The sequence below is a fragment of the Hyla sarda genome, chromosome 11 (assembly GCF_029499605.1).
Source record: "Hyla sarda isolate aHylSar1 chromosome 11, aHylSar1.hap1, whole genome shotgun sequence".
NCBI lineage: Eukaryota > Metazoa > Chordata > Amphibia > Anura > Hylidae > Hyla > Hyla sarda.
In genome coordinates this window covers 29,489,048-29,516,159 of record NC_079199.1, presented here as the reverse complement: position 1 = coordinate 29,516,159, position 27,112 = coordinate 29,489,048, and the positions used below count along the sequence as shown (strand labels likewise).

The 27,112-nt window shown below is 41.1% G+C and overlaps 1 protein-coding gene across 2 annotated transcripts in view; it reads left to right on the top strand.

The window, feature by feature from the left end:
- The window catches only part of STARD9 (StAR related lipid transfer domain containing 9), a 196,253-nt gene that overhangs the window by 72,535 nt on the left and 96,606 nt on the right, over positions 1-27,112 (top strand). For both annotated transcript variants that reach the window (XM_056545834.1, XM_056545833.1), the window contains 2 exons: positions 2,571-2,640; positions 16,698-16,814. In XM_056545834.1, the coding sequence (XP_056401809.1) occupies positions 2,599-2,640; positions 16,698-16,814 (159 nt within the window). In that variant the 5' untranslated portion in view covers positions 2,571-2,598. The remainder of the gene's footprint in view (positions 1-2,570; positions 2,641-16,697; positions 16,815-27,112) is intronic.

Here is a 27,112-nt window from a genome sequence, read left to right as displayed (position 1 = left end):
ATGCCATTGTTTTCTGTTCATGTGACAGTATTTTTACATTTTACTTGAATTCTTTGAATATTAAAAAGTCATACCCACTTCTTTCTGCTGATCATCAGGAGTCCTGGGGAATCATATGAATTGATGGTGACCTATACTATCATATGCCATTCAATTTTACTATTATTTAAAGAAAAAACATTTGACATGTCATAGAAACATGTTAAGTTTTGATTGCTTGAGGTCTTGGTGATGAGACCCCCATTGATCTCTACAATGAGAAAGGAGAAGTGGTCAGGTAAGCACTTCTCTTCACCTTCTATAGCAGTGGTCTTCAACCTGCGGACCTCCAGATGTTGCAAAACTACAATTCCCACCATGCCCGGACAGCCAACGGCTGTCCGGGCATGCTGGGAGTTGTAGTTTTGCATCATCTGGAGGTCCGCAGGTTGAAGACCACTGTTCTATAGTATTGTCTCTGGCAGAGAGATAGGAAGGAAAGTGCTTAGCTCCTGGCTCAAACTAGCAATGGGCAGGTTCTCGGCACCCAGACTCTGACCCATCAAAACTAGCCACAAAAATTATTACAAATACATGAAAAAGGCACAAGATTATAGCACACTCACAAGAAAAAATATAATACGGTATGGAACGCAAAAGAATCACAAGTACTTCCAAGTAAGGAAAGAAATAAAAATAATCTAAAATATCCTTAATTCAGGTTACATGTAATAAATACATTCACAATTAGTAGATTTTAAGCCCTTGCGGCCAGGGCCCTCCGTCCCTCTATGTCAGTCCACAAGTTACTCTGTGTAATGCTCAACGGTCCCATGTTAGTCTTATGTACTTTTACCTTATCATATGTAACATACCCTGGAACCAAGGGCGCTATATAAATAAATAAGAATAATTATAGCAATTAAAAACAGCCTAAATAATCAAAACTAAACAGAGAGAAAAACCTATTGGAAAGCAAAAAACTATAAATGCCATACACACCGTGGTGCAGAGACCCCAGCACAGGTTTTACGTTGCGCTTCATCTGGGGGAGTCTGTGCGTCATGTTAAAAAACAGTAACGCTGTAAAGTATGGGGATGTAGGGACGAGTGATGATAAACATTCAAGTTTTTTCAATACAGCTGATTGTCAGGAATTCTGGGAGTTGGACCCCAGTCCTGTCCTCTGCATGCTTCTTTTAAAACATATTAAAGGGGTACTCCGGTGCTTACACATCTTATCCCCTATCCAAAGGATAGGGGATAAGATGCCTGATCGCGGGAGTCCCGCTGCTGGGGACCCCCGGGATCTTGCACGCGGCACCCCGTTTGTAATCAGCCCCCGGAGCGTTTTCGCTCCGGGTCTGATTACAGACGACCACAAGGCCGGCGGCGTGTGACATCACGCCTCCGCCCCCATGTGACGTCACGCTCCGCCCCTCAATGCAAGCCTACGGGAGGGGGCGTGATATCTGTCACGCCCCCTCCCGTAGTGACGTCACACGGGGGGCGGAGGCGTGACGTCACACGCCGCCGGCCTTGTGGTCGTCTGTAATCAGACCCGGAGCGAAAACGCTCCGGGGACTGATTACAAACGGGGTGCCGCGTGCAAGATCCCGGGGGTCCCCAGCGGCAGGACTCCCGCGATCAGGCATCTAATCCCCTATCCTTTGGATAGGGGATAAGATGTGTAAGCACCGGAGAACCAGGAAAAAACTTCAACTGGCTCCAGAAAGTTAAACAGATTTGTAAATTACTTCTATTAAAAAAATCTTAATCCTTTCAATAATTATCAGCTGCTGAAGTTGAATTGTTGTTTTCTGTCTGGCAACAGTGCTCTCTGCTGACATCTCTGCTTGTCTCCGGAACTGCACAGAGTAGAAGAGGTTTGCTATGGGGATTTGCTTCTAAACTGGGCGGTTCCCGAGACACGTGTCATCAGAGAGCACTTAGACAGAAAAGAACAACTCAACTTCAGAAGCTCATAAGTACTGAAAGGATTAAGATTTTTTTATAGTAGTAATTTACAAATCTGTTTAACTTTCTGGAGCCAGTTGATATATAAAAAAAAGTTTTTTTCCTGGATAACCCCTTTAATGTCATGAGGATAGCAATGATTCTCTTTAAAAATATTCTACTTTCCTTATGCATCCTGTACAAGGTCCTGGTTACAGACTACAAACAAACCCTCTGTAGTCTGATCCTACACTAATGCTCCCTTATATGTGTCTTCTAAATATTGCTACCCTTTTGAGTGTATGTATGCATAGCCTTTAGTTGTCAGTTTATTCATACATTGCCAGTAGGAATAACCGAGGAACGCAACATACTAAGAAAAGATGCTTCAGAATAGTTTTTTTGGTAGGGATTACAAATCTTTACAAAATCCGTCCTCATCTAATTCAACTTGACCAACTTGACTTGTTGTAAGGCCATGTTCACATCTGCCCTGTGGCTTCCCTTTTTATTAGTGAACAAAGCCTAAGGCTTACACACATGTTACTGCATATTTGAAGGATGGCATATTTAATAGTAATAAAAATAAACATTCTTTCCTTTGCTAACATTTTTATTAAAATTTTCTTCTTCAGAGAGAATGCCGAAGAAGCAAGGATCATAATGAGTGTCGATGAGAAGGTAGCACGGATTAGAAACATAAAGGTAATATTATTCTTCCAATCTACTTGTTTATATATCTGTTGCTTTAAATCCTTAACCCGTCCAGGACGAAGGGTGTACAGGTATGCCCTTGAGTCCTGGTACTTAAGGACCAGGTTTAAACCTTTCTCACGAGTGGAGAACGCTTTAAACCCAGTGGATCCTGGTTGCTATGGGCAGCCAGGACCCACGGTTAATGCTGGGCACTGCTGATGGGGCCGATGCCAGTCATTAACCCTTTAGACCCTGTGATCAAAGTTGATTGCAGCGTCTAAAATGCGGGTTAACTGTGTCGGTTAGCTCAGTGGAGCTGATCGGGACATCCGTGGTGACATTTTTAGTCCCGATCAGCTAAGTGGACGGCCCTTACCTGCCTCCTCGCCTTCCAATCGGTCTTCTGTTGCTCCCAGCCAGCCATGCAGTCTCTATGGGGACTTTAAAAAATAAAATAAAAAAAAAGGCACTCTCAATAAAAAAAAAAAAGCCATCAGAGGTTTGTATTGGTGATACCTCAACTTTTGACCACTGCAGTTGATAGTTCATCATGACCATAATGTAATAGGAGCTGAGGGGAATTGGAGCAAGTGAGTGTGGTTTGTTTGTTATAGTAAAATCACCCCCCCCACCCCCTTTTAAAATAACCTTTTCTAATGTCAGAATACCTATTAAATACAAATATTTTTATAATGTTCACAAAGAAGAACGCAGCAGCACTCACCAGTGGATTTATTGTAATATTATGTTCACATGTAAATAATCTGCTGAGGCTTACCGCAGCTGAAATCCATCCGCTGCCTTACATACATTACTTCACAATTGTGTTTATTAAAGGGTAATGTGACATTTTGATCTCTGTATTATTATGTAGGTTACTACATGATCCTTTTAAATTATTCCTTGGATGTTTTATAGCTCTCCGTTTCCTTTAATTCTGTTTTGCATTTTGGTTAGCCAACTCCCCACTGAAATCTGGAAACAAGAGATTATTGAATTGTAAACATATGTGGGTCTTCACAGTCCCCATAGTCCAAACTTTTCTGCAACTATTGGAGTTGTTTGCTGGGCATTGTTCAGTTCTTCTGTAGGCAAAGTGTTCATCTATACTAACCCAATACAGTGGTCCCTCAAGTTACAATATTAATTGGTTCCAGAACGACCATTGGATGTTGAAACTATTGTATGTTGAGATCATAACTCTATGGAAACCTGGTAATTGGTTCTGAAGCCACCAAAATGTCATCCAGAAATAGGAAAAAGTGAGGATAAAAAAAAAAGTAGATAACTAATATAGATAAAGCAAATCCTTACATATAAAAGTAATAAAGATCTGCTGGGAGCTGTAATCACTGTCTATGTAGAGGACAGGAGCTTCTTCAGGGTCCTGTACAGAACACGCAATGTCCTAAAGAGTAAAATGGAGCCTCCCTCACCTGGTGCCCAAAGGAGCAGCTAACTGTGGCACAGGTAAAGAGTACAGAACATGTAATACCACCCTGTACTGTAGGGAGGCGCTATCAGACAGGAATTCAGTGCATGCAATTCAGTAATACAGATGTTTTACCAGTGAATGTCCATTCTGATTGGTCGGATCTTCCGGCCATTGACACCATTCACAGATCTGGACTGTCTGTAGCATTGTATGTTGAGTCTGGTTTCAAGTTACAATGGTCCAGAAAAGACCAATGTATGTTGAAACTATTGTATGTTGAGGCCATTGTAAGTTGAGGGATCACTTGTACAGAGAAACTTCTCCAAAAAATCACATCCTTGAGTACACCATGACATATTTAGTCCAGATTTTTCAGCAATGGATTTTCAGTTCCTAATCGATCAACCAAGTCCAGAGCGGTGGGCAGAAGCCAGTTTGGACCGCCTTGGTGACATTTTGCCCTATTCCTGGTTGTTTTTTAGACTAGGATTTATCGTAAATGCTGCAATGCTTCACAGTAAATCTTAGATGGTTGTGATATGGGAGCCTGTCAGGTTGACCTTTATCTACTTCTGTCGGTGATTGTCTGTCATGAAGATCCAAAGGGGATCCACCCTGTCATTTAATCTAGAACAAAAAACCTAGAGAAGTCTACAACAATCTAAAATGGGACTGTGATTAAAACAAACTTTTGACATGTTAGAGAGATGTCACACATTTTGTTCAGTCAGGGACTTACTGTTGAGACCCCCACCAGTTGCTAGAACGAGGAGGGGAAGAGCTCAGCTAAGAGCTTCTCTCCCCGTCTCTCTCCTCACTGCAGGAGATGTAACCTATAGAAAGTCTGTGAATCCTTCTCATACAGCAAGAAAATAGAATGGGAGAGAAACGCTTAAACAAGCACTTCTCCCGGCTCGTTCTAGCAGACATTTTTGCATGTTATTATGACTTCTCAAAAGTTTATTTAATGACCATAATGAGGGTGACCTTGTGTTACCAGTTCTCTGGTTGTATTTTATAATTTGTCAGTTCCAGCATTTGAGTCGAATGGAACTTGTCTTTCCTGAAGGTATCTGCTAGTGAAAATATTTATAGTTTGCATTTTTTACATGCTTAAAATGTTCTCATTACAATCAATAGTATCCGCATAACTGAGTAAGAAGGTCTGAAATCTCTCTCTCTCTCTATACAACAAGCAGGTGGAGCAGCACTAAGAGTAAGTAGAAGATGGGTGCACGCTGCGGTCAGGCTTTGGTCAAAGGCCCCTCTACATGCAGCATGTGGATACACGGCAGCACTCCAGATTAGTGTTCAAAAAAGTGGTGGCTTTTATTGAATCACCAAATAATGTTACAGGCGACATTTTGGCCAACTCACTTGGCCATCATCAAGCCAACGGCTTGGGGCCCCCTGGGATCTCCTGGACGGGGCCGCAGCAGTATGCTGGAAAGGGGGTGTTCCGTCCCCACATGACGCGGTGGCCGACACGCCCCCTCTATGTACCCCATAGAGATACATGGAGGGGGCGTGTCTGCCACGGCTTTCTGCTGGGGATGAAACTTCACTTCCTGCAGACTGCTGCGGCCCCGTTCAGGAGATCCTGGGGGCCCCAGTGCTCGGACCCCCCGCAATCTATAACTTATCCCCTATCCTTTGGATAGGGGATAAATTATTTTGTGCTGGAATACTCCTTTTAAAGGTGTTTTTTTTTTTCATCAACTTCCGTGTAACTCCACCTTGTATCATGCTGCATCACATACTGTACTACAGAGGTGTTGGGGCACAATATTGCTGCACATGGAGTGTCAAGAGGTTTGTAATACAAGGAGTTCTTTTGAGGGGGTTTTCCCCATCCTGCAAAGTGATTGGTCTGACCACAATGGTGACCCATCTCTCCTGATTTGGTGTTTGGTTATCTCTGGCAGGTCCCATAGAGAATGAAGGGATTAGCGGCGCATATACATGACTCGCTCCTTCGTTCTGATAGCTGACACAGGCCTCCTTTCTCAATATTGCAGGGGACCCAGCGGTCAAGCATCCCTCTTTTGTATTACAGACCTGTTGACACTTTATGTGCAGCTGTATGGCGCCCCAGTACCTCTGTAGTACAGTATGTTGTGCAGATGGAGGTTGTACAATGGTACAAGATGGAGGAACAATACAGTGCTGTAAAAAAAAGCGTTTGCTTCTTCTACATTTTCCTTCATTTTTGCATTTTTGTCACATTTTGTAGTTTGATGAAAAAACATAGACTTTCTCTATATCAGGTGACTTAGGGTCAGGATAAACTTCTGCAACTTCTGCATTTTAATTATCATGTATTCAGGAAATGTGTGGACTGTCCATTAATTGTTGCTACATTTTAAAGTCTGGGACAGTCTGTCAAAGATTTGGGAACTACAAAACTTGAATGTACTTGGAAGCTGTAGCCAGTTCTGAAAATGACTGGAATGTGTAACAAGTCACCTCCATAAATTTGATCTTCCATTGTTGCAGTAGAGAAGGGGTCAGCAGCCTCTTTAGCTGGCATGCTACATTTCTGGCTTCTGAGTTCACCTTGCCGTATAATCTGATCGGAAGATTTTTTTTTCCTACGGTGCAGTGCCTCTGTCTACAATGTTCAGTCATACAACATTTCAGTAGATTATTTTTAAAATGTTTCCAAATACCGTATTTTTCGTCCTATAGGACTCACCGGCGTATAAGACGCACCCAATTTTTAGGGGCAAAATCTTAAAAAATAAAGATTTTGAACCCAATAGTGGTCTTCAACCTGCGGACCTCCAGATGTTGCAAAACTACAACTCCCAGCATGCCCGGACAGCCGTTGGCTGTCCGGGCATGCTGGGAGTTGTAGTTTTGCAACATCTGGAGGTCCGCAGATTGAAGACCACTGCAGGAGGAGGTAATACTCACGTGTCCCCGTTAGTGTCACTTTCCCTTCAGATGCAGCGGTCAGCTTTGATCACCGCGTCTGAAGGGTTAATACAGAGCATCACCGCGTACGGTGATGTCCTGTATAAGCCGCGGGTCCCGGCCGTTGATGGCCGCAGGGACCGCCGCGATAGGGGTGTATTCGCCGTATAAGACGCACCGACTTTTTCCCCCCAGTTTTGGGGAAGAAAAAGTGCGTCTTATACGGCGAAAAATACGGTAACTTCACTGCCCTAAAACTCTGACTTATATGACAATTCTTTTCTCCATTATTTAAAGGGGTACTCCGGTGGAAAAACATTTTTTTTCTTTTCTTTTTTTAATCAACTGGTGCCAGAAAGTTAAACATATTTGTAAATTACTTCTATTAAAAAATCTTAATCCTTCCAGTACTTATTAGCTGCTGAATGCTACAGAGGAAATTCCTTTCTTTTTGGAACACTGATGACATCACAAGCACAGTGCTCTCTGCTGACATCTCTGTCCATTTTAGCAACCGTGCATAGCAGATTTATGCAAAGGGCAGCATGGTGGCTTAGTGGTTAGCACTGCTGCCTTGCAGTGCTGGGGCCTTGGGTTCAAATCCCACTAAGGACAGCAATAAATAAAGACTTATTATTATTATAATGACGTCAGCAGAGAGCAGTGTGTTCTTAATGTCATCAGAGAGCATTCCAAAAAGAAAATAATTTCCTCTGTAGTATTCAGCAGCTAATAAATACAGGAAGGATTAAGATTTTTTAATAGAAGTTAAAAAGATTTGTAAATTACTTCTATTAAAAAATCTTAATCCTTCCAGTACTTATCAACTGCTGTTTTATTCACAGGAAGTTCTTTTCTTTTTTTAATTTCCTTTCTGTATGACCACAGTGCTCTCTGCTAACACCTCTGTCCGTTTTAGGAACTGTAGGAGCAAATCCCCATAGAAAACCTATCCTGCTATGGACAGAGGTGTCACTGTGAGCACTATGGTCAGACAGAAAGGAAATTCAAAAAGTAAAGAACTTCCTGTGGATTATAACAGCAGCTGATAAGTACTTGAAGGATTAACATTTTTTTTAATAGAAGTCATTTACAAATCTGTTTGACCTTCTGGCGCCAGTTGATTTAAAAAAAAAAAAAAAAAGAGTGTTTCAGTGGAGTACCCTTTGAGGGTCCAGTTCACATTTATTATTTTCGCACACACCAAAATGAGCACCAAAAAATGCTTCTATGCATGTCCTATTGTTTTCAATGGGAATTCATACTCCACTGTGAATTAAAGGGGTACTCCGGTGAAAAACTTTTTTTTTTTTTTAATCAACTGGTGCCAGAAAGTTAAACGGATTTGTAAATTACTTCTATTAAAAAATCTTAATCCTTCCTGTACTTATTAGCTGCTGAATACTACAGCGGAAATTCTTTTCTTTTTGAAACACAGAGCTTTCTGCTGACATCACGAGCACAGTGCTCTCTGCTGACATCTCTGTCCATTTTAGGAACTGTTAAACTTTCTGGTACCAGTTGATTTAAAAAAAAAAAAAAAAAAGGCCCTGATCTTTGCTGACCGGGAAAGAGCAGGCCGGACTTCCCAAGAAACTGGAGTTATAGGTGCCAGGATCGTCCCAGGCCAACACTTTCCAGGTGAGGTCTCCCACAATGGAAAGAGGGGACGATCCCAGAAAAAATGCAGTGTGTGTCACAGGAGGGGGATACGGAAGGACACCACCACTCAGTGTGACACTTGCCCCGATCATCCGGGCCTCTGCATTAAGGACTGCTTCAGGGAGTATCACACTTCCATGCAGTACAAAATTTTCCCTCTTCATTAAAATTTTCCATAATTTGACCCCAATGTACCAAGTCCAGAGTACATTCCAAATTTTAACCCCATAAAACCACTAAATTGCCCCAAAAAACTATTTCATAAAAAAAAAAAATGATATTCTTTCCAAAAATCGGTCATGGGTCACTGAGTCACTATCATTGGGGACTTTTTATGTTGCCTTAAATGCGCAGCGCTCTCTCTCTCTTCACCTGAGCGGGTGCGCATTTGAGGCAACAGGTTAGGAACGGCCACACACGTCACATTCCCAGAATGATGATTCAGAGCATAGGGTTTGGCGTGGGCATATTTTTTAGTTTTGGCTATGCTCTGGGTCATCATTCTGGGAACATAATCTGTTTTATAATTTTATGTCCCACTGTACCCCTTGTTAGTTATTAGTGTACCCCATATAATGCCCCTTGAGGGGGGGGGGTCCCACTGTTCTGGCTCCATAGGCAGCTGTCTAGAAGCTCCAGGCCCCTGACTGCCCTCCTGTTCCTCCGTGACCAGTGAGCAGAGCCGATCTACGCCCAGATGAGGTATGTCCTTACGCCAAAGAAATGTATTTACAATTTTTTTTTTTGTGCTGTTCTGGCACAAAATGTGCCAAAATGTGCCATTTCAGCAAAATGTGACTCCTTCTCTTCTGAGCATTGTAGTGCACCAGCAGAACCCTTGACATCCACACATGGGGTACTTCCATACTCAGAAAAAATGGGGTTACACATTTTGGGGGACGTTTTCTCCTATTACACCTTGTAAAAATGTAAAATTTTAGGAAAAACAGCATTTTAGTAAAAAAAAAAAAAAAAAATTTCACTTACACATCCAAAGTCGTCAAACACCTGTGGGGTGTTAAGGCTCACTGTACCCCTTGTTACTTTCCTTGAGGGGTGTAGTTTCCAAAATAGTATACCATGTGTTTCTTTTTGCTGTCCTAGCACCATAGGGGCTTCCTAAATGGGACATGCCCCCCCCAAATCCATTTCAGCAAAATTTGATTTGAAAATGCCAAATATGACCCCTTCTCTTCTGAGCATTGTAGTGCGTCCGCAGTGCACTTGACCTCCACATATGTGGTGTTTCCATACTCAGAAGAGATGGGGTTACAAATTTTGGGGGGCATTTTCTCCTATTAACCCTTGTTAAAATTTGGGGGAAAACTAGAATTTTAGTGGAAAAAAAAAAAGAAAATCATTTACACGTCCTACTTTAACGAAAAGTCGTGAAACCCCTGTGGGGTGTTAAGGCTCACTGGACCCCTTGTTACGTTCCTTGAGGGGTGTAGTTTCCAAAATAGTATGCCATGTGTTTTGTTTTTTTTGCTGTCCTGACACCATAGGGGCTTCCTAAATGCAACATGCCCCCAAAAACCATTTCAGAAAAACTCTCTCTCCAAAATCCCTCTGTCGCTCCTTCCCTTCTGAGCCCTCTAGTGCACCCGCCGAACACTTGACATACACATATGAGGTATTTCCTTACTCTAGAGAAATTGCGTTACACATTTTAGGAAGATTTCTCTCCTTTTACCCCTTGTAAAAATTAAAAAAATGGGTCTACAAGAACATGCGAAGATTCTGAATTTTCTCCTTCAATTTGCTGCTATTCCTGTGAAACACCTAAAGGGTTAACAAACCTTTCGAATGTCATTTTGAATACTTTGAGAGGTGCAGTTTTTATAATGGGGTCATTTGTGGGGCATTTATAATATAAAGGCCCTTCAAATCCACTTCAAAACAGAACTGGTCCCTGAAAAATTTCGATTTTGAAAATTTTGTGGAAAATTGCTGCTGAACTTTGAAGCCCTCTGGTGTCTTCCAAAAGTAAAATATGTCAACTTTATGATGCAAACATAAAGTAGACATGTTGTATATGTGAATCAATACAGTATATAATTTATTTGAAATATTCATTTTCCTTATAAGCAGAGAGCTTCAAAGTTAAAAAAATGCAAAATTTTAAATTTTTTCATCAAATTTTGGAATTTTTCACCAAGAAACGATGCAAGTATCGACAAAATTTTACCACTAACATAAAGTAGAATATGTCACGACAAAACAATCTTGGAATCAGAATGAAAGGTAAAAGCATCCCAGAGTTATTAATGCTTGAAGTGACAGTGGTCAGATGTGCAAAAAATGGCCGGGTCCTACAGTGAAAATTGGCTGGGTCCTTAAGGGGTTAAGGTGCATACCTTTTACCTCATGATTGATCCGCACAGTCTGTTTTTTTAATCCTCTCCATTGATTTATAATGGCTATTTCAGGTTTCCATCAGGTATTTTTTTTCTTGATACAATACCATTATCAAAAAGCACAAAAACTACTAATGTTTGTAAATAGGGCCTTATAAAACAAGGGAACAAAAGGGAATCCTACTAATAACCTATCATTACATGAAATTGGTAGGTCCACAGCATTAGCACAATGAATACTAGTATTTAGGTAGGTAAAGTCCCATAATTAGATATTTGTAAATGAGCAAATGAATAAGTAAGGAGAGGTCTAAAGTAACATATAGGAAGCACACATAGAAGTAGGTGTGTAAGAGATAAGACGTGTGGTTTCTGGAGTAACAGGATGCATACAAAATTACTGAACAAACTTACAAACTTTTTACCCGTTCACCTGTACCTTTTTTTTTTGTACAAGCAAATGAAGAAAATAAAAAAAAATTAAACAAATTAAAGATTTAAAAATAAAATTAAACAAAAAAAAGTTCTCAATTTCAGGTCAGGTCATTTCCTGGACCACTGATTGAGTCACACCAGGACACTTTTGTGGTACATATACATTTCATTAATATTAGATATTGCGGAAAAAGGTCTAGAAAATATTTATTTATAACACTGTTATTTTGTATTGTATAGTAACACACATCTCTAAGATATGTTACTGTCAGGTTGGCTTCAGTAGCAGTAACTCTTCATTTCAATGTCTCAGCAGACTGCACAGAGTGTAGTGAAAAGGTGATCACAAGGTTTCATGAAATGAGAGACCATGGTAGTAAACCACAACTATAGGAAAGGGCCGCTTTAGTCTGAGTGCACAAGTATGTTTTCCTCATATCATGGTAATAAAGAGAACAAAGAGGTTATGTAATGGAAACATCTGGATAAGATTAAAGTCTGCAGGCACCCAGCGCGTATTGGTGAGGCAGCAGATCTACTATACAGATTTACAACAGAAATTGAAGGATTTAAACACATAGTGGAAAATCTCCATATTCTTCTATATTTTTTGCAGACTTTTTCCCATTCCAACTAAAAGACCTGCTGAGATGTAATATCAGGTTATTTTGGGTAAAAACATTGTATGTGGTCTTAAAGGAGTTCTGTAGTGAAACTTGCCATCACCGCCATACCATACCAGAACAGAACAATATCCCCATACAATGACTGAATATCACCGCCATACCAGAACAGAACAATATCCCCATACAATGACTAAATATCACCGCCATACCATACCAGAACAGAACAATATCCCCATACAATGACTAAATATCACCGCCATACCATACCAGAACAGAACAATATCCCCATACAATGACTAAATATCACCGCCATACCATACCAGAACAGAATAATATCCCCATACAATGACTGAATATCACCGCCATACCAGAACACTATCCCCATACAATGACTGAATATTACCGCCATACCAGAACAGAATAATATCCCCATACAATGACTGAATATCACCGCCATACCAGAACAATATCCCCATACAATGACTGAATATCACCACCATACCAGAACAGAACAATACCCCCATAAAATGACTGAATATCACCGCCATACCAGAACAGAACAATACCCCCATACAATGACTGAATATCACCGCCATACCAGAACAGAATAATATCCCCATACAATGACTGAATATCACCACCATACCAGAACAGAACAATACCACGATACCAGAACAATACCACTATACCAGAACAGAACAATACCACTATACCAGAACAGAACAATACCACTATACATATATATATATATATATATATATACACACGCGCGCACACGCACATATAAATATATATAAATATATATATATATATATATATATATATCATATACCAGGACAAGACCGCCATACCATGACTGAATATCAACATTTTAACACAACGATACCGCCATGCCGTGATTGAATAACACCACCATACCAGAACAGAACAATACCACTATACCAGAGCAATACCACTATACCAGAGCAATACCACTATACCAGAGCAATACCACTATACCAGAGCAATACCACTATACCAGAACAGAACAATACCACCATACCAGAGCAATACCACTATACCAGAACAGAACAATACCACCATACCAGAACAGAACAATACCACTATACCAGAACAGAACAATACCACCATACCAGAACAATACCACTATACCAGAACAGAACAATACCACTATACCAAAACAGAACAATACCACCATACCAGAACAGAACAATACCACCATACCAGAACAGAACAATACCACCATACCAGAACAGAACAATACCACTATACCAGAGCAATACCACTATACCAGAACAGAACAATACCACCATACCAGAACAATACCACTATACCAGAACAGAACAATACCACTATACCAGAACAGAACAATACCACCGTACCAGAACAATACCACTATACCAGAACAGAACAATACCACCATACCAGAACAAAACCACTATACCAGAACAGAACAATACCACTATACCAGAACAGAACAATACCACCATACCAGAACAGAACAATACCACTATACCAGAACAGAACAATACCACTATACCAGAGCAATACCACTATACCAGAACAGAACAATACCACTATACCAGAACAGAACAATACCACCATACCAGAACAGAACAATACCACTATACCGGAACAGAACAATACCACTATACCGGAACAGAACAATACCACTATACCGGAACAGAACAATACCACTATACCGGAACAGAACAATACCACCATACCGGAACAGAACAATACCACCATACCAGAGCAATACCACTATACCAGAACAGAATAATACCACTATACCAGAACAGAACAATACCACCATACCAGAACAATACAACTATACCAGAACAGAACAATACCACTATACCAGAACAGAACAATACCACTATACCAGAACAGAACAATACCACTATACCAGAACAGAACAATACCACCAGAACAGAACAATACCACTATACCAGAACAGAACAATACCACCATACCAGAACAATACCACTATACCAGAGCAATACCACTATACCAGAACAGAACAATACCACTATACCAGAACAGAACAATACCACCATACCAGAACAGAACAATACCACTATACCAGAGCAATACCACTATACCAGAACAGAACAATACCACTATACCAGAACAGAACAATACCACCATACCAGAGCAATACCACTATACCAGAACAGAACAATACCACTATACCAGAACAGAACAATACCACCATACCAGAACAATACCACTATACCAGAACAGAACAATACCACTATACCAGAACAGAACAATACCACCATACCAGAACAATACCACTATACCAGAACAGAACAATACCACCATACCAGAACAAAACCACTATACCAGAACAGAACAATATCACTATACCAGAACAGAACAATACCACCATACCAGAACAGAACAATACCACTATACCAGAACAGAACAATACCACTATACCAGAGCAATACCACTATACCAGAACAGAACAATACCACTATACCAGAACAGAACAATACCACCATACCAGAACAGAACAATACCACCATACCGGAACAGAACAATACCACTATACCGGAACAGAACAATACCACCATACCGGAACAGAACAATACCACTATACCGGAACAGAACAATACCACCATACCGGAACAGAACAATACCACCATACCGGAACAGAACAATACCACCATACCGGAACAGAACAATACCACCATACCGGAACAGAACAATACCACCATACCGGAACAGAACAATACCACTATACCGGAACAGGAACAGAACAATACCACCATACCAGAACAGAACAATACCACTATACCAGAACAGAACAGTACAACTATACCAGAACAGAACAGTACCACCATACCAGAACAGAACAATACCACTATACCGGAACAGAACAATACCACTATACCGGAACAGAACAATACCACCATATAATGACTGAATAACAGTTTTCCAGTTTTTACCCTGCTGTAATATTGTAATGATTCCCATCTACAACTCCCAGCATGCCCATTTGTAGTTTTACAACAGCTGGAGGCACCCTGGTTGGTAAACAAAGATACATTTTTTATATCTACATATATTCCCCATGGATGGATGGGCGGGGGGGGGGTTTACATATATATACCCTGTGTGTGTGTGTGTGTATGTAGAGATATATATGTGTATGTATGTGTGTGTGTATATATATATATATATATATATATATATATATATATATATAATCAGCATTTCCCAACCAACTATAAATAACTCCCAGCATGCCCAATTGTAGTTTTCCAGCTGGAGGCACCCTGGAAAACACTGGTGTATGTATATGCACACACACAAATCCCCACCCTTCCCTTACATTGTTGGCACTGTGCTTGTGAATAGGTCTGGACCATCACTAGCAGTAGTGGAGTGTGGGGGATGTTGTACTGTGATCCTGTATAGGGTAAGGGCTGCACCATCACTAACAGTGGTGGGGTTATCAGGAAGCAGGACCCAATTGAGGAGCGCTCTTATACCAGCCAGGACGGATGGATGTCTTGCGTACGCCATCATGAAGAAGAGGAGCGAGACCTGAGTGAGATAGCGCTGCGCTCTTCTACCAGCCTAGTATCTTTTTTGCAGCAGACAAAGCGCCGCCCCCATCAAGAGGGCGCTATAGGCGCCCTTGCCTATAGGTCCCTTCTTATCCCCTATCCCCCTATCACGGGGGGGTCCGACCGCTGGGACCCCCGTAATCTATAACTTATCCCCTATCCTTTGTTAAGGGGATAAGTTATGTTTCACTGCATTACTCCTTTAAGGCTGTCTAGTGTAGCCTCCTAAAGCTGGCCACAGGGGCAAAGATTTACCAATGATCAGATAAATTGGATCAAAACTTCCATCTTATGTCACTAACATCTAAAAAAAAAAATTGAGAAATGTCAAATTTTTTATCAGTCTGCGTGCTGAGCCTCCCAATAAGCAGGGAGATGGGCTCAGCTAAGTGCTACTCTCCCAGTCTCTCCACTTGCTGCAGTAGATGGGCTCCATAGACTTACTATAGAATCCGTCTCCTGCAACAAAAAGAGTGATGGGCAAGGAAGCACTTTGTTGAGCTCTTCTCTCTATTTGTTGTACCTTTTGGTGAGGGTCTCAACTTTATACTATGTCATTCCTCTGTTATTCTGCCTGAAAATATGTGAGAGTGTTTTCATAAGAGTATACATTTTAATAGTGTGGAATTAGTGGTTATTGAGTGAAGACACTTCCTATTGACCAGAGGGATTGTCCGATTTGCACAAAGATTACAGCTGATCGCTGAGAGTCTGGACACCTCTGATCGTAAAATGATGACATATGGCAACCATATGTGAATATATACTCTGAGAAATGCTAATGTTTTACTATAAGGATAAGATCATGTGGCTTATTTTTCGCACTAATTCTGCAAGTGAAAAGAGACCGGGTGAGCTAGGAGGCAGGTGATTGGTAAAGGGATTATTTTGTTATTTTATAGCATTGAAGCCATTTAAAAAAAATAAAATAAAAAATAAATCACTTCAAATTGAAATATAGAAAAACAATAAAAAACTGAACACTGAACTGAATAGAAAAAATGGGCAAAAATATATCTAATATCCTCATTGTATTTTGCGTTTCCCTTTTCAGTTGGATTATAAACCGGAAAGCTGTGGTGACACCAGAGAGCGGCTGCTTGACTTTGGCTTTGACTACTGCTATTGGTCAGTTGATCCAGAAGATCCTAAATATGCATCTCAGGAAGTGGTAAGTTATTGTTGTTTTCTGAAAAGCTTTAAAGGGGTACTCCACTGCCCCAGCATTTGGAACATTTTGTTCGTGACGCTGGGTGCGGGCTGCGGTGGTCGTGACGTCATGGCCATGCCCCCTCAATGCAAGTCTATGGGAGGGGGCGTGGCAGCAGCCACGCCCCCTCCCATAGACTTGCATTGTGGGGGCGTGGCCAATATGTCACGACCCCCGCAGCCCGCACCCAGCGTTACGAACAAAATGTTCTGAATACCGGGGCAGTGGAATACCCCTTTAAGTTCACCCTCAGACCACTGTAAGGGACTCGGCTTGGGCATTGCATAAATAGCAGTTCTGTGATCTCGTCAGTTTCTGAAAAATGGCAGGAAGAGACTGTAAAAAAAATTATTTACTCAAACCCCACACAGTGTAGTGTCATAAACTAAAACTGAAATCACCCTAATAATCGATTAAACTTTTAGTGTGGTTTTACACACATGCTTTTTTGTATGTGCCATATTTTCTTACTTGGGATACTTAGGGGTTACACTAAGCACTGAACTGCTGCTGCTGATAATAAACTAAAGGTAGGTGGAGATGGGATTACGTTCAGGTGGGGGAATTGTGTAGATACATTAGTTGGTACACAGGTCTTAATTTACAGGTCAGGTCTTGATTTACTGTTCAGGTACAACATGGATAATTTGGAGGAGACTGACCGGCTGCATATACACGTTTTAGGCTTTCTCCAGGACACAGCACTAGCTAAGCCTCACTACCTCTTCCTGTGTTCTGTCTTGTTGTCTCTGTTACTAGAGACATAATTAATCTGATAACTGGCAGTGAACAGCAAAAAGAGACACTTAGTGGCCAAGACTTCAAGGTTTTTTTGTGTCGTAAGTAGTCATTTATAGGAAATGAAGTGATTAAAGGAGTCCTATTAAGGATAGGAGATAAGTCTCAGATCGCGGGGGGGTCTGACCACTGGGGCCCTCGGCTCTTTGCCGAAATAGTGCGTTTCGATCATCGCATGATGCGGCGGCTGACACGCCCCCTCAATACATTTCCATGGCCGAGGCGGAGACTGCCGAATGCATCGCTCTGCATACCTCTTCCATATAGCTAAGACCAGATAGATACAGGAGCAGAGGTCTGTACTATTCCTCCAAGCAGAAAAACACAAACCCCACTAGAAATCACCCAAACAGCCAATAAGCCAATATGACTCTTTTATGGCCTCTGTCTGCGGGTCTATTTGCTGTATGTATCAGGAGACTTCAAGATACATACAACAAATGGGCACTAGTGGGGCGGTTTGCAATTATCCTTATACATATATTAGGAATCAAATGGATAAAACTTGTCTAAGGCCGGGTTCACACCACGTTTTTCCAATACACTTCACATATACGTTTTCAATTTGAACAGCGTACAGAAACGTATTGAAAACCGTATGCATTGACTCTCCAATGAAAACCGTATGCATTGACTCTCCAATGAAAACCGTATGCATTGACTCTCCAATGAAAACCGTATGCATTGACTCTCCATTGAAAACCGTATGCCAAACAATGCACCAGGTTGTGTCTGTTTTGCATCATGTACGGTTTTGTCAGTTTTTTCCCATACCCAAAACTGTAGTCTACCACGGTTTTTGGTTGGGGTGAAAAACCGTATTGAAACGTATACATTTCTTTTTAATATGAGAGTCAGTGGGAACCATAGAGAACCGTATGTGTGTACGGTTCCATACGGTTTTCACCATACGGTTTTTCACATTACACAGTTTTTTTTTCTTGGAATTTCAATCAAACAAGTGAAACTTTATTCATAATGGAGTGAAGAGTTAAAAATGTATATGTTTTTTCTTAAAAAAACGGATACAGCCGGACATCATTTTTCAAACCATATAAGGTTTTCAACCGTATACGGATTAAATGTTGTACACATGTTTTGAGACAGTTTAGTAAGGTTTTGCGGAATCCGTTTTTTAAATTTTTTATTTTTTTTAATAAAAAACCTGATACGGGAACTGTATTGCAAAAACGTGGTGTGAATCCAGCCTAAAACAAAAGTGAGCATTTACGAGTTTCCAGTTTCAGTCCCGGCTGGAAACAAGTTATTTACATCTCACTCTTCATTCCAAACCTTTGTTTTTTACTGACTCTGTCTGTTTACATTCTGATAAAATAAGTCCTGTCCTTTTGTAGAATTGCAGTAGAGATTAGAAGAGTGATTTGGCTCACAAAGCTGTGTACAGAACAAGGCAAGCCGAGGCATGCTGTGTGACCTCCTACTTTTGTCTTGACTTTACTGTCCCATTGAAGCGCTACCTGGTACTGGATTGTTCTATGTTTAATTTGGTACATGAGAACAGAATAGTGGAGATGTATAATCATTGTTTACACAAAGGTTAGAAGTCGACACATAGTGAACAATAAGCTTGGAGAGTAGCTTTTGTAACATTATACAAGTTGAAAATATTCATTGACGCTGTTGTAAATGTAGATTGGATAACTTTACTGTTCTTTAATAACTTAGATCTTCCTTTATAAATTTTACTCTACCTTTAGTCGACAAAGCTCTTTGCCGGGAGTGGTGGCCGCTCTGTGCATGGGGAGAACCAGGGCACTGGGCCGGAGACATGTTAAGAATCACTTAGTCTATCACATAGAGAGAAGTTGTTTGACATAACAGTGATCATTTAAAGGCGTTATCCAGGAAAAACTTTTTTTTATATATCAACTGGCTCCAGAAAGTTAAACAGATTTGTAAATGACTTCTATTAAAAAATCTTAATCCTTTCAGTACTTATGAGCTTCTGAAGTTAAGGTTGTTCTTTTCTGTCTAAGTGCTCTTTGATGACACGTGTCTCAGGAACCGCCCAGTTTAGAAGCAAATCCCCATAGCAAACCTCTTCTAAACTGGGCAGTTCCCGAGACACGTGTCAACAGAGAGCACTTAGACAGAAAATAACAACCTCAACTTCAGACGCTCATAAGTACTGAAAGGATTAAGGTTTTTTAATAGAAGTAATTTACAAATCTGTTTAAATGGGCACTGTCACCAACTTTATTTTTTGATATGTTGTAGTATTTATGTACTACAACATATCTCTAATATACTTTTATTATTATTTTTTTCATTAAAAAGGTTTAATTTACATTTAAAAACCGGCCACTGAAAAAGGACTGATTTTGGAGCGGCAATCAGTCCTTTTTCAGTTAGGCTGCACTCGCTCCCTGCCTGTCAATCAGACAGGCGGGAGCGAGCACATTGGCTCCCCGGCCACTGGCTGGGAGGCCACTCCTCCCGCACATCGCCGGGAGGAGGGGAACGGGCTACTGCCGTAGCGGTGGGGGAAACGGACTAGCAAAAAAAAAAAAAAAAAAATAGGATGGTGAGAGCTACCCTTTAACTTTCTGGAGCCAGTTGATATATATATATATATAAAAAAAAGTTTTTTCCTGGAATACCCCTTTAACACAAATTTTGATTTTTAAAAAGAATTTCATATGTAATGATGTGTATGATCTAGATTTTTAACTGTTCCATTTCCCAAGCACATAAGGAGTATATTATTGCTGTGTGAAAAAAGGAACTGCTCTGCTTTTAAAATGTGGCGTTTGTTTGAGAAATGGGGAGACATGCCGAGACTCTCCCCCTCCATCTGTGCCAATAGCACAGCTGCTCTGCACAATAGCTTTTCAAATGGCCTGAATTTCACAGGGATAACATCACTTACTTGGCTTCTTCAATGGTCATAGTTGTTGTTTGTGTTTTTCTGCAGCCAGATTTCTTTTATTTATTTCGTAAAGCTTTGAAGTTGAATTCATCCCCCAGAGACTGAAAACCCTAAGTTGTGTTGTAGAATAACTGAGATTCACCAAGTATTTCTACGTGTTTATCTATCTATCTGTCTGTCTATCTATATAGAATATATATATATATATATATTTTTTATAGTGTTTAGAATTATAGAATTTAAAGGTATCAAACAAGTCTTGTAAAGATCTAGTGAAAGGTTCAATTTTTTTTCATTTTTTTATATGTAGATTTGAAAGCTACAAAGTTTTCTCTTGATCGGGTATTCATATAATTGTTGTGTTTTTTTTCCCCATGCTTTTATTTTAGTACTTTTTTTTTTATATAAGAGGTAAATGTAAAAGACAGATGAGTATAAACATAAAGGAGTTATCAAGCAGGTGAGGTGGGATATTAAAACTTTGCCCATTCTGCGGGATATAACAAAATAAACCTGTACTTACCTCCAGCGCTTCCTCAATGCTTTTGGTGTCCTGCTGCGGTCCCCGATGTGATTTGTCTTCTGAGCTGCGGCGTGACATGTCATCCCTGGGAAGCACCCGGGCCCAATGTGTCGTACTGCACCTCAGAGATCGCCTCGGCCAGCGATTTGCTGAGCGTCAGTCTGACACATTGCTTCCCGGGAAAGACGTCACGGAGCAGCTCAGAAGACAATCACATCAGGAACTAGAGTAGGACACCAGAGGCAACGAAGGAGCGCTGGAGGTAAGTACAAGTAAGTATAGCTTTGAACCCCCCCACTCGCTGGATAACCACTTTAATTTTAGAAATGAGTGTGAATATCAGGTGATGAGTGGGATCAGGGGTGTGTGTATTAGACATACAGGACAGATTAACTAGCAAATGCTCAATTTCTCAGCCGATTGGATCTTTTGTCAAGCCATTTAAGTCATCGCTATTGGCCGCACCGTACGCCACCCAATGTAAACAGGTGATGTGTGGCCAACAGCGATACATTTAACAGGCCGAACTGGATGTTCTGCTAACTTTTTGATACAGGTACCTCAGGACACCTTTTGAGGTCTTGTGGAGTCCAGACCTTGGTGGGCCAGATCTGTTTTGGCAGCACAAGGAGCGTCCTACACAAGATTGGGTTTCAGTGTTATGACTGACTGATCTATATCTTGTAGGTAGATATGCTATGTATACAGTAATCCCTCAAATTACAATGGCCTCAACATACAATAGTTTCAACATACAATGGTCTTTTCTGGTCCATTGTAGCTTGAAACCAGACTCAACATACAATGTACAGACAGTCCAGATCTGTGAAATGTGTCAATGGCTGGAAGAACTGACCAATGAGAATGGGCATTCACTGGTAAAACCCCTGTATTACTGAAGTGCATGCAATGACTGGTGTCTGGTAGCGCCTCCTACAGTACAGGGCGGTACTACATGCTCTGTTCTACTCTTTACCTGTACCAGGGTTACCTGCTCCTTTGGACACCAGATGAGGGCGGCTCCATTACTTCTTTAGGACATTGTGTACTGTACAGGACCCTGAAGAAGCTCCTGTCCTCTACATAGACAGTGATTACAGCTCCCAGCAGATCTTTCTTACTTTTATATGTAAGGACTTGCTTTATTAGTTATCTACTTTTTCTTTAATCCTCACTTTTTCCTATTTTTGGATGATATTTTGGTGGCTTCAGAACCAATTACCAGGTTTCCATAGAGTTATGGTCTCAACATACAATGGCTTCAACATACAATGGTCGTCCTGGAACCAATTAATATTGTAACTTAAGGGACCACAGTGTAATGAGCAAAAATAGATAGTTTAGCATTTTTCCAAGTAAGTCATAGTGGGCTCGGTGCATTTACTTTCTCAATGTATACATTTTGGCCAGAAAATATCCCACTTACTAACTATGTTCAGGCCTCCTGATATGGTGACTTTTTTCCTTGCCAGTGTTGCAGAATATTAATGTAATTGTATATGTTAATGCACCTCATTTGCCCCTTCTTTCACAATTTCTAGCTTCTCAGATATAATGCTGTGATTGTGCTCTAAACGCCTACTTTCTCTTATTTTAACGCTACTAATGCGAAGTGCACAATGACTTTCTTTATTATGACAGAACAGATGACGCATGTGTTGCCAATGAAATCCCTTTCCTTCTAGACCCCAGACTATGAATCTTTTCTAGAAGTTATTAGCATATTCATTGTTCCCTTTTGAATATTGATCATTCTCAACATTTATGGGTGGAATGCCTTATCATTTGGTTAATGTAACTACTCAGAGAGAGAAATTCGATTTCTAAAATGTTGTCTTTGTGGGTGTTTTTTCTTGCTATACCTTGTATGCATTATCAAGGTGTGTAAAGGCATCCATAGGCATCTACAAATACATTTATTGTTAAATAATATTTGCTGCTGGCTATGAAAAAAAAAATCAAACAACATCAGGCATTGCATTCACATAGTTATTGGCAGATAATATTATTACAGTTTTTAGGCATCCAAAGCTGCTAGGTATCTGCGCTGCTCCCTATCTTGGTGTGTGAATTAACCTTTAGGTCGTCTTAGTGAGCTAAAGAATTTTTGGTATTGTTGCACTATGGAATACAAAATGTAGAGCAAAATATAAAACCTCCTGTGATTTGGTGACTGCCTGGCAGGGAGTTCAAAGTCCCTACATAGAGAATTTATAATGTAAAAATACCTAAATATGTTGTCTCTGTAGTTTGTGTTGTGTTTAGTCAGTATGATTCTAATTTTAAAGGTATTTTACTCAAAACACAATTTATGACTATTATGACAATTTATGTAATAACTTCATTAAATAGCTCTTAAAGGGGTTCTCCACCATAAATTGATTTTAGTACGTACCTGGCAGACAGTTATGGACATGCTTAGGAAGGATCTGCGCTTGTCTTGGGGCTAAATGGCTATGTTGTGAGATTCCCATAACACTGTGTTTAGCTTTTTGTGAACTGGTATTTCCTGTTTGACTTTTCTTCTTTTGCCTACAAATCTCATAATTCCATCTTCCTCCCTCCCACACATCAGCCACCCCACCTATTGAAACATAAATGAGCTGTATCCGTTCAAAAGACCTGTGGTTTTCAATCAGGGTGCCTACAGCTGTTGCATTAGTTGCAGATTGATCTCTCTCCCACCAAGTGATCCCTCCACCCATTGAAGCAGACAGGCTCCCTGTCATCAGCTGACTAGTGATGTCATGTCTCGGCCGCATTGCAACCTGGGAATAATCTGAGACAACAGTCATTTTAAATGCTGTTTAAAAATAAATATTTGGGTGAAAATCACATAAGAATTGTGAGAAAACACACAGATTGGAGAGACATGCCACTCACACCAGGCTGCCCCCCCCCCCCCCCCATGAATACTTACCTGGGTCCCAGCAGCATATTTAAACGGAGTTCTCCGAAATTCCTGGAAGTTTAAGAGTAAGTTATAGTGTGTTGGGATTGCACGGTTTGCTCCCGTTATATGCAGCCTGTGCTTTGGGAAGCATATAACTGGTGACACAGAATTATTTCTTTATTTGACTGTCTATTTTCTAAGTATAGGCCATTTTGAGGGTATAGGGACACATTTTAGTATCTGTAGGCTACACAGAGATCTCTTGAGCCAAACCTTGTTCAATGTGACCACAGGAGATCTCAGTATTACTGTCATGATAAATGTGCTAAACTGGGCCCATGTTACAGCAGTTTGAAAGTTTAATAAAGGCAACACCTGTCTATATGCTGTATTGGGACATATAAACGTCATACTATAGCCTTCTTAGGCATATGGAATTCCCATCTGGACTCCCCTCTGTTCTGCTGTTCTGTAGGAGCCCCTCACAGACATAACCCCTATGAAGATAAATATAAATGTGATGAATATGTATACTGTCATTAAAAGAATAACTTTTTTCTAGATTACAATAATGTACATTTTATATAAATTAAGTATCTGATCTAATGGTAGGTGTAAACATAAGTCTTCTGACCTATCTCCTGGTTCACTCATACATTTGAATGATGGGCTTTACTGAATGTTCACGTATTTGGGAATTTCAAGTTTACTACAGATCTAACTTCAGGGACTACCGTATATACTCGAGTATAAGCTTAGTTTTTCAACACGATTTTTCGTGCTGAAAACGCCCCCCTCGGCTTATACTCGAGTGATCTCTCCGCCTGTCAATCCCTTCATCAATGGTCTTCAACCTACGGACCTCCAGATGTTGCAAAACTACAACTCCCAGTATGCCCGGACAGCCATCGGCTGTCCAGGCATGCTGGGAGTTGTAGTTTTGAAACACCTGGAGGTCCGTAGGTTGAAGACCGTTGCGGCCTTCGTCATCATCCAGACCCCCCCCCCTTTAGTCTTCTACTCACCTCCCCTCGGTGGGAAGGAAGGGTGAGCTGTTCCGGGCCATCTATGCTGCAGGGACCATCTGGTGGGGAGGGTTAGTCGTTCCGGGTTGTCCATTTTCACCGGGAGGCCCTCTTCTCCGCTCCGAGCCCGGCCCCGGACTAGTGACGTTGCCTTGATGACGACTCACAAGGATGTCCGTCCCTGCGCTTGAACGTACCTACAGCTCACCCTTCCTTCCCACAGAGGGGAGGTGAGTAGAAAACTAAAGGGGGGGTGGGGGGGTCTGGATGATGAAGGCTGCAGTTATCTTCAACCTGCGGACCTCCAGGTGTTTCAAAACTACAACTCCCAGCATGCCCGGACAGCCGATGGCTGTCTGGGCGTGCTGGGAGTTGTAGTTTTGCAACATCTGGAGGTCCGCAGGTTGAAGACCACTGATGAAGGGATTGACAGGCGGTGAAGATGAAGGGGGGGGGGGTAATGATGACAGGCGGTGATGATGAAGGGGGGATGATGACAGGGGTCTGGATGATGACGGGGGTCTGGATAATGATATGGGGGGGGGGATGTATTTCCCACCCTAGGCTTATAGTCGAGTCAATAACTTTTCCTGGGTTTTTGGGGTGAAATTAGGGGCCTCGGCTTATATTCGGGTCGGCTTATACTCGAGTATATACGGTAAGTTGTCACTGATTGTATGTGTTAGAAACTAAGGGCCATTTTGAAGCTCCAGCTAGGGCATATTGTGGTTATTGATAACATTAAACAATTGACAGTTGAAACAAATAACATTAATAATGTCAATGGTCGAAATGTCTTAGTAAGCAAATGAACAGTCTGTTCTAGAGATGATATTGGAAGCAGGAAAGATTGGCAAACATAAGAGTCTAATCGATGTCGATTGTGGCCAAATTGTAATGCCCCGACTAGATGAGTCAGGGCATCTTCTAAATAGCAGGTCTTGTGGGGTGTCCCTGGTATGCAGTGGTTACAACCTACCAAGAAAACTAACAAGTGTCCAATGCTTATTGATGTGTTTGGAGAGTGTCGCTAGATTGTGTAAGTACGGGTGTGTAGCAAATTATAGGGCCCAAAGGTAAGTAAGGGATTTGATTACATTTACAAAACCCTGCATAAAATGTATCTGCTCATGCAGGGCCACTGAAATTACTTTTCCCTTATTTATTGTTCGTATTTCCATAGCACTCAGGAAGCAGATAAGCAAATGAAAAAGGCTGAGAAAAAAATTAATAGGTCGTTGAAAATAATAATTTTTTTTCCAAAACAAATGTGGTCTGGCCTGCAGCTCTTTAAAAGTCCTCGCTATTTAAAATCCTATGACCACATATAAAGGGAAATCCTCAGGGAGAAGGTATTTTTATGTTGCATTGTTTTGGACTTCCTGTCTCCGGCTTTGCCATACGAGGGAAGTGTCGGATAAGCACGTGGCGGCTGTGTCATAACAAGTAAATTGTGTTTTTTTTCTGTTGTTCTGCTATTCTTTACTATCACACTAATTGATAAAACAAAAGAGATCACATGTTCTATCTAGGTATAATAACGGTCCAGGTACACTATGAAATTTCTGCTCTAAATTATTCCGAGCAGAATTCTGCTTGCAGCAGCCTCTAGCAAAATTAGCGCTTAAAGGGGGTACTCCGCTGCTCAGCGTTTGGAACAAACTGTTCCGAACGCTGGAGCCGGTGTCGGGAGCTTGTGACGTCATAGGCCCGCCCCCTCATGATGTCACGCCCCGCCCCCTCAATACAAGTCTATGGACTTGCATTGAGTGGGTGGGTCATGACATCATGAGGGGGCGAGGCTATGACATCACAAGGCGTCGGCTCCAGCGTTCGGAACAGTTTGTTCCAAACGCTGAGCAGTGGAGTACCCCTTTAATGGTTGTGCGGGCATTAAGTGCCATCTCATTGACTGTAGTGCAGTACTGGGTGGAATGACGGCGAAAAAAATGAACATTTTCATTCTTTCGGCAGGATCCGTATCTGCCCCAGAAGTCCCTCTATGGAAGTTCTTTAGTGTGCACATTGCAGCAGAGTCCCATTGAGATCACTAGGATTCTGCTGACAGCAAAATTTCACTTGGAATAATTCACAGCAGAATACTGCAGTGTGTATGGGCACTATGGGGGA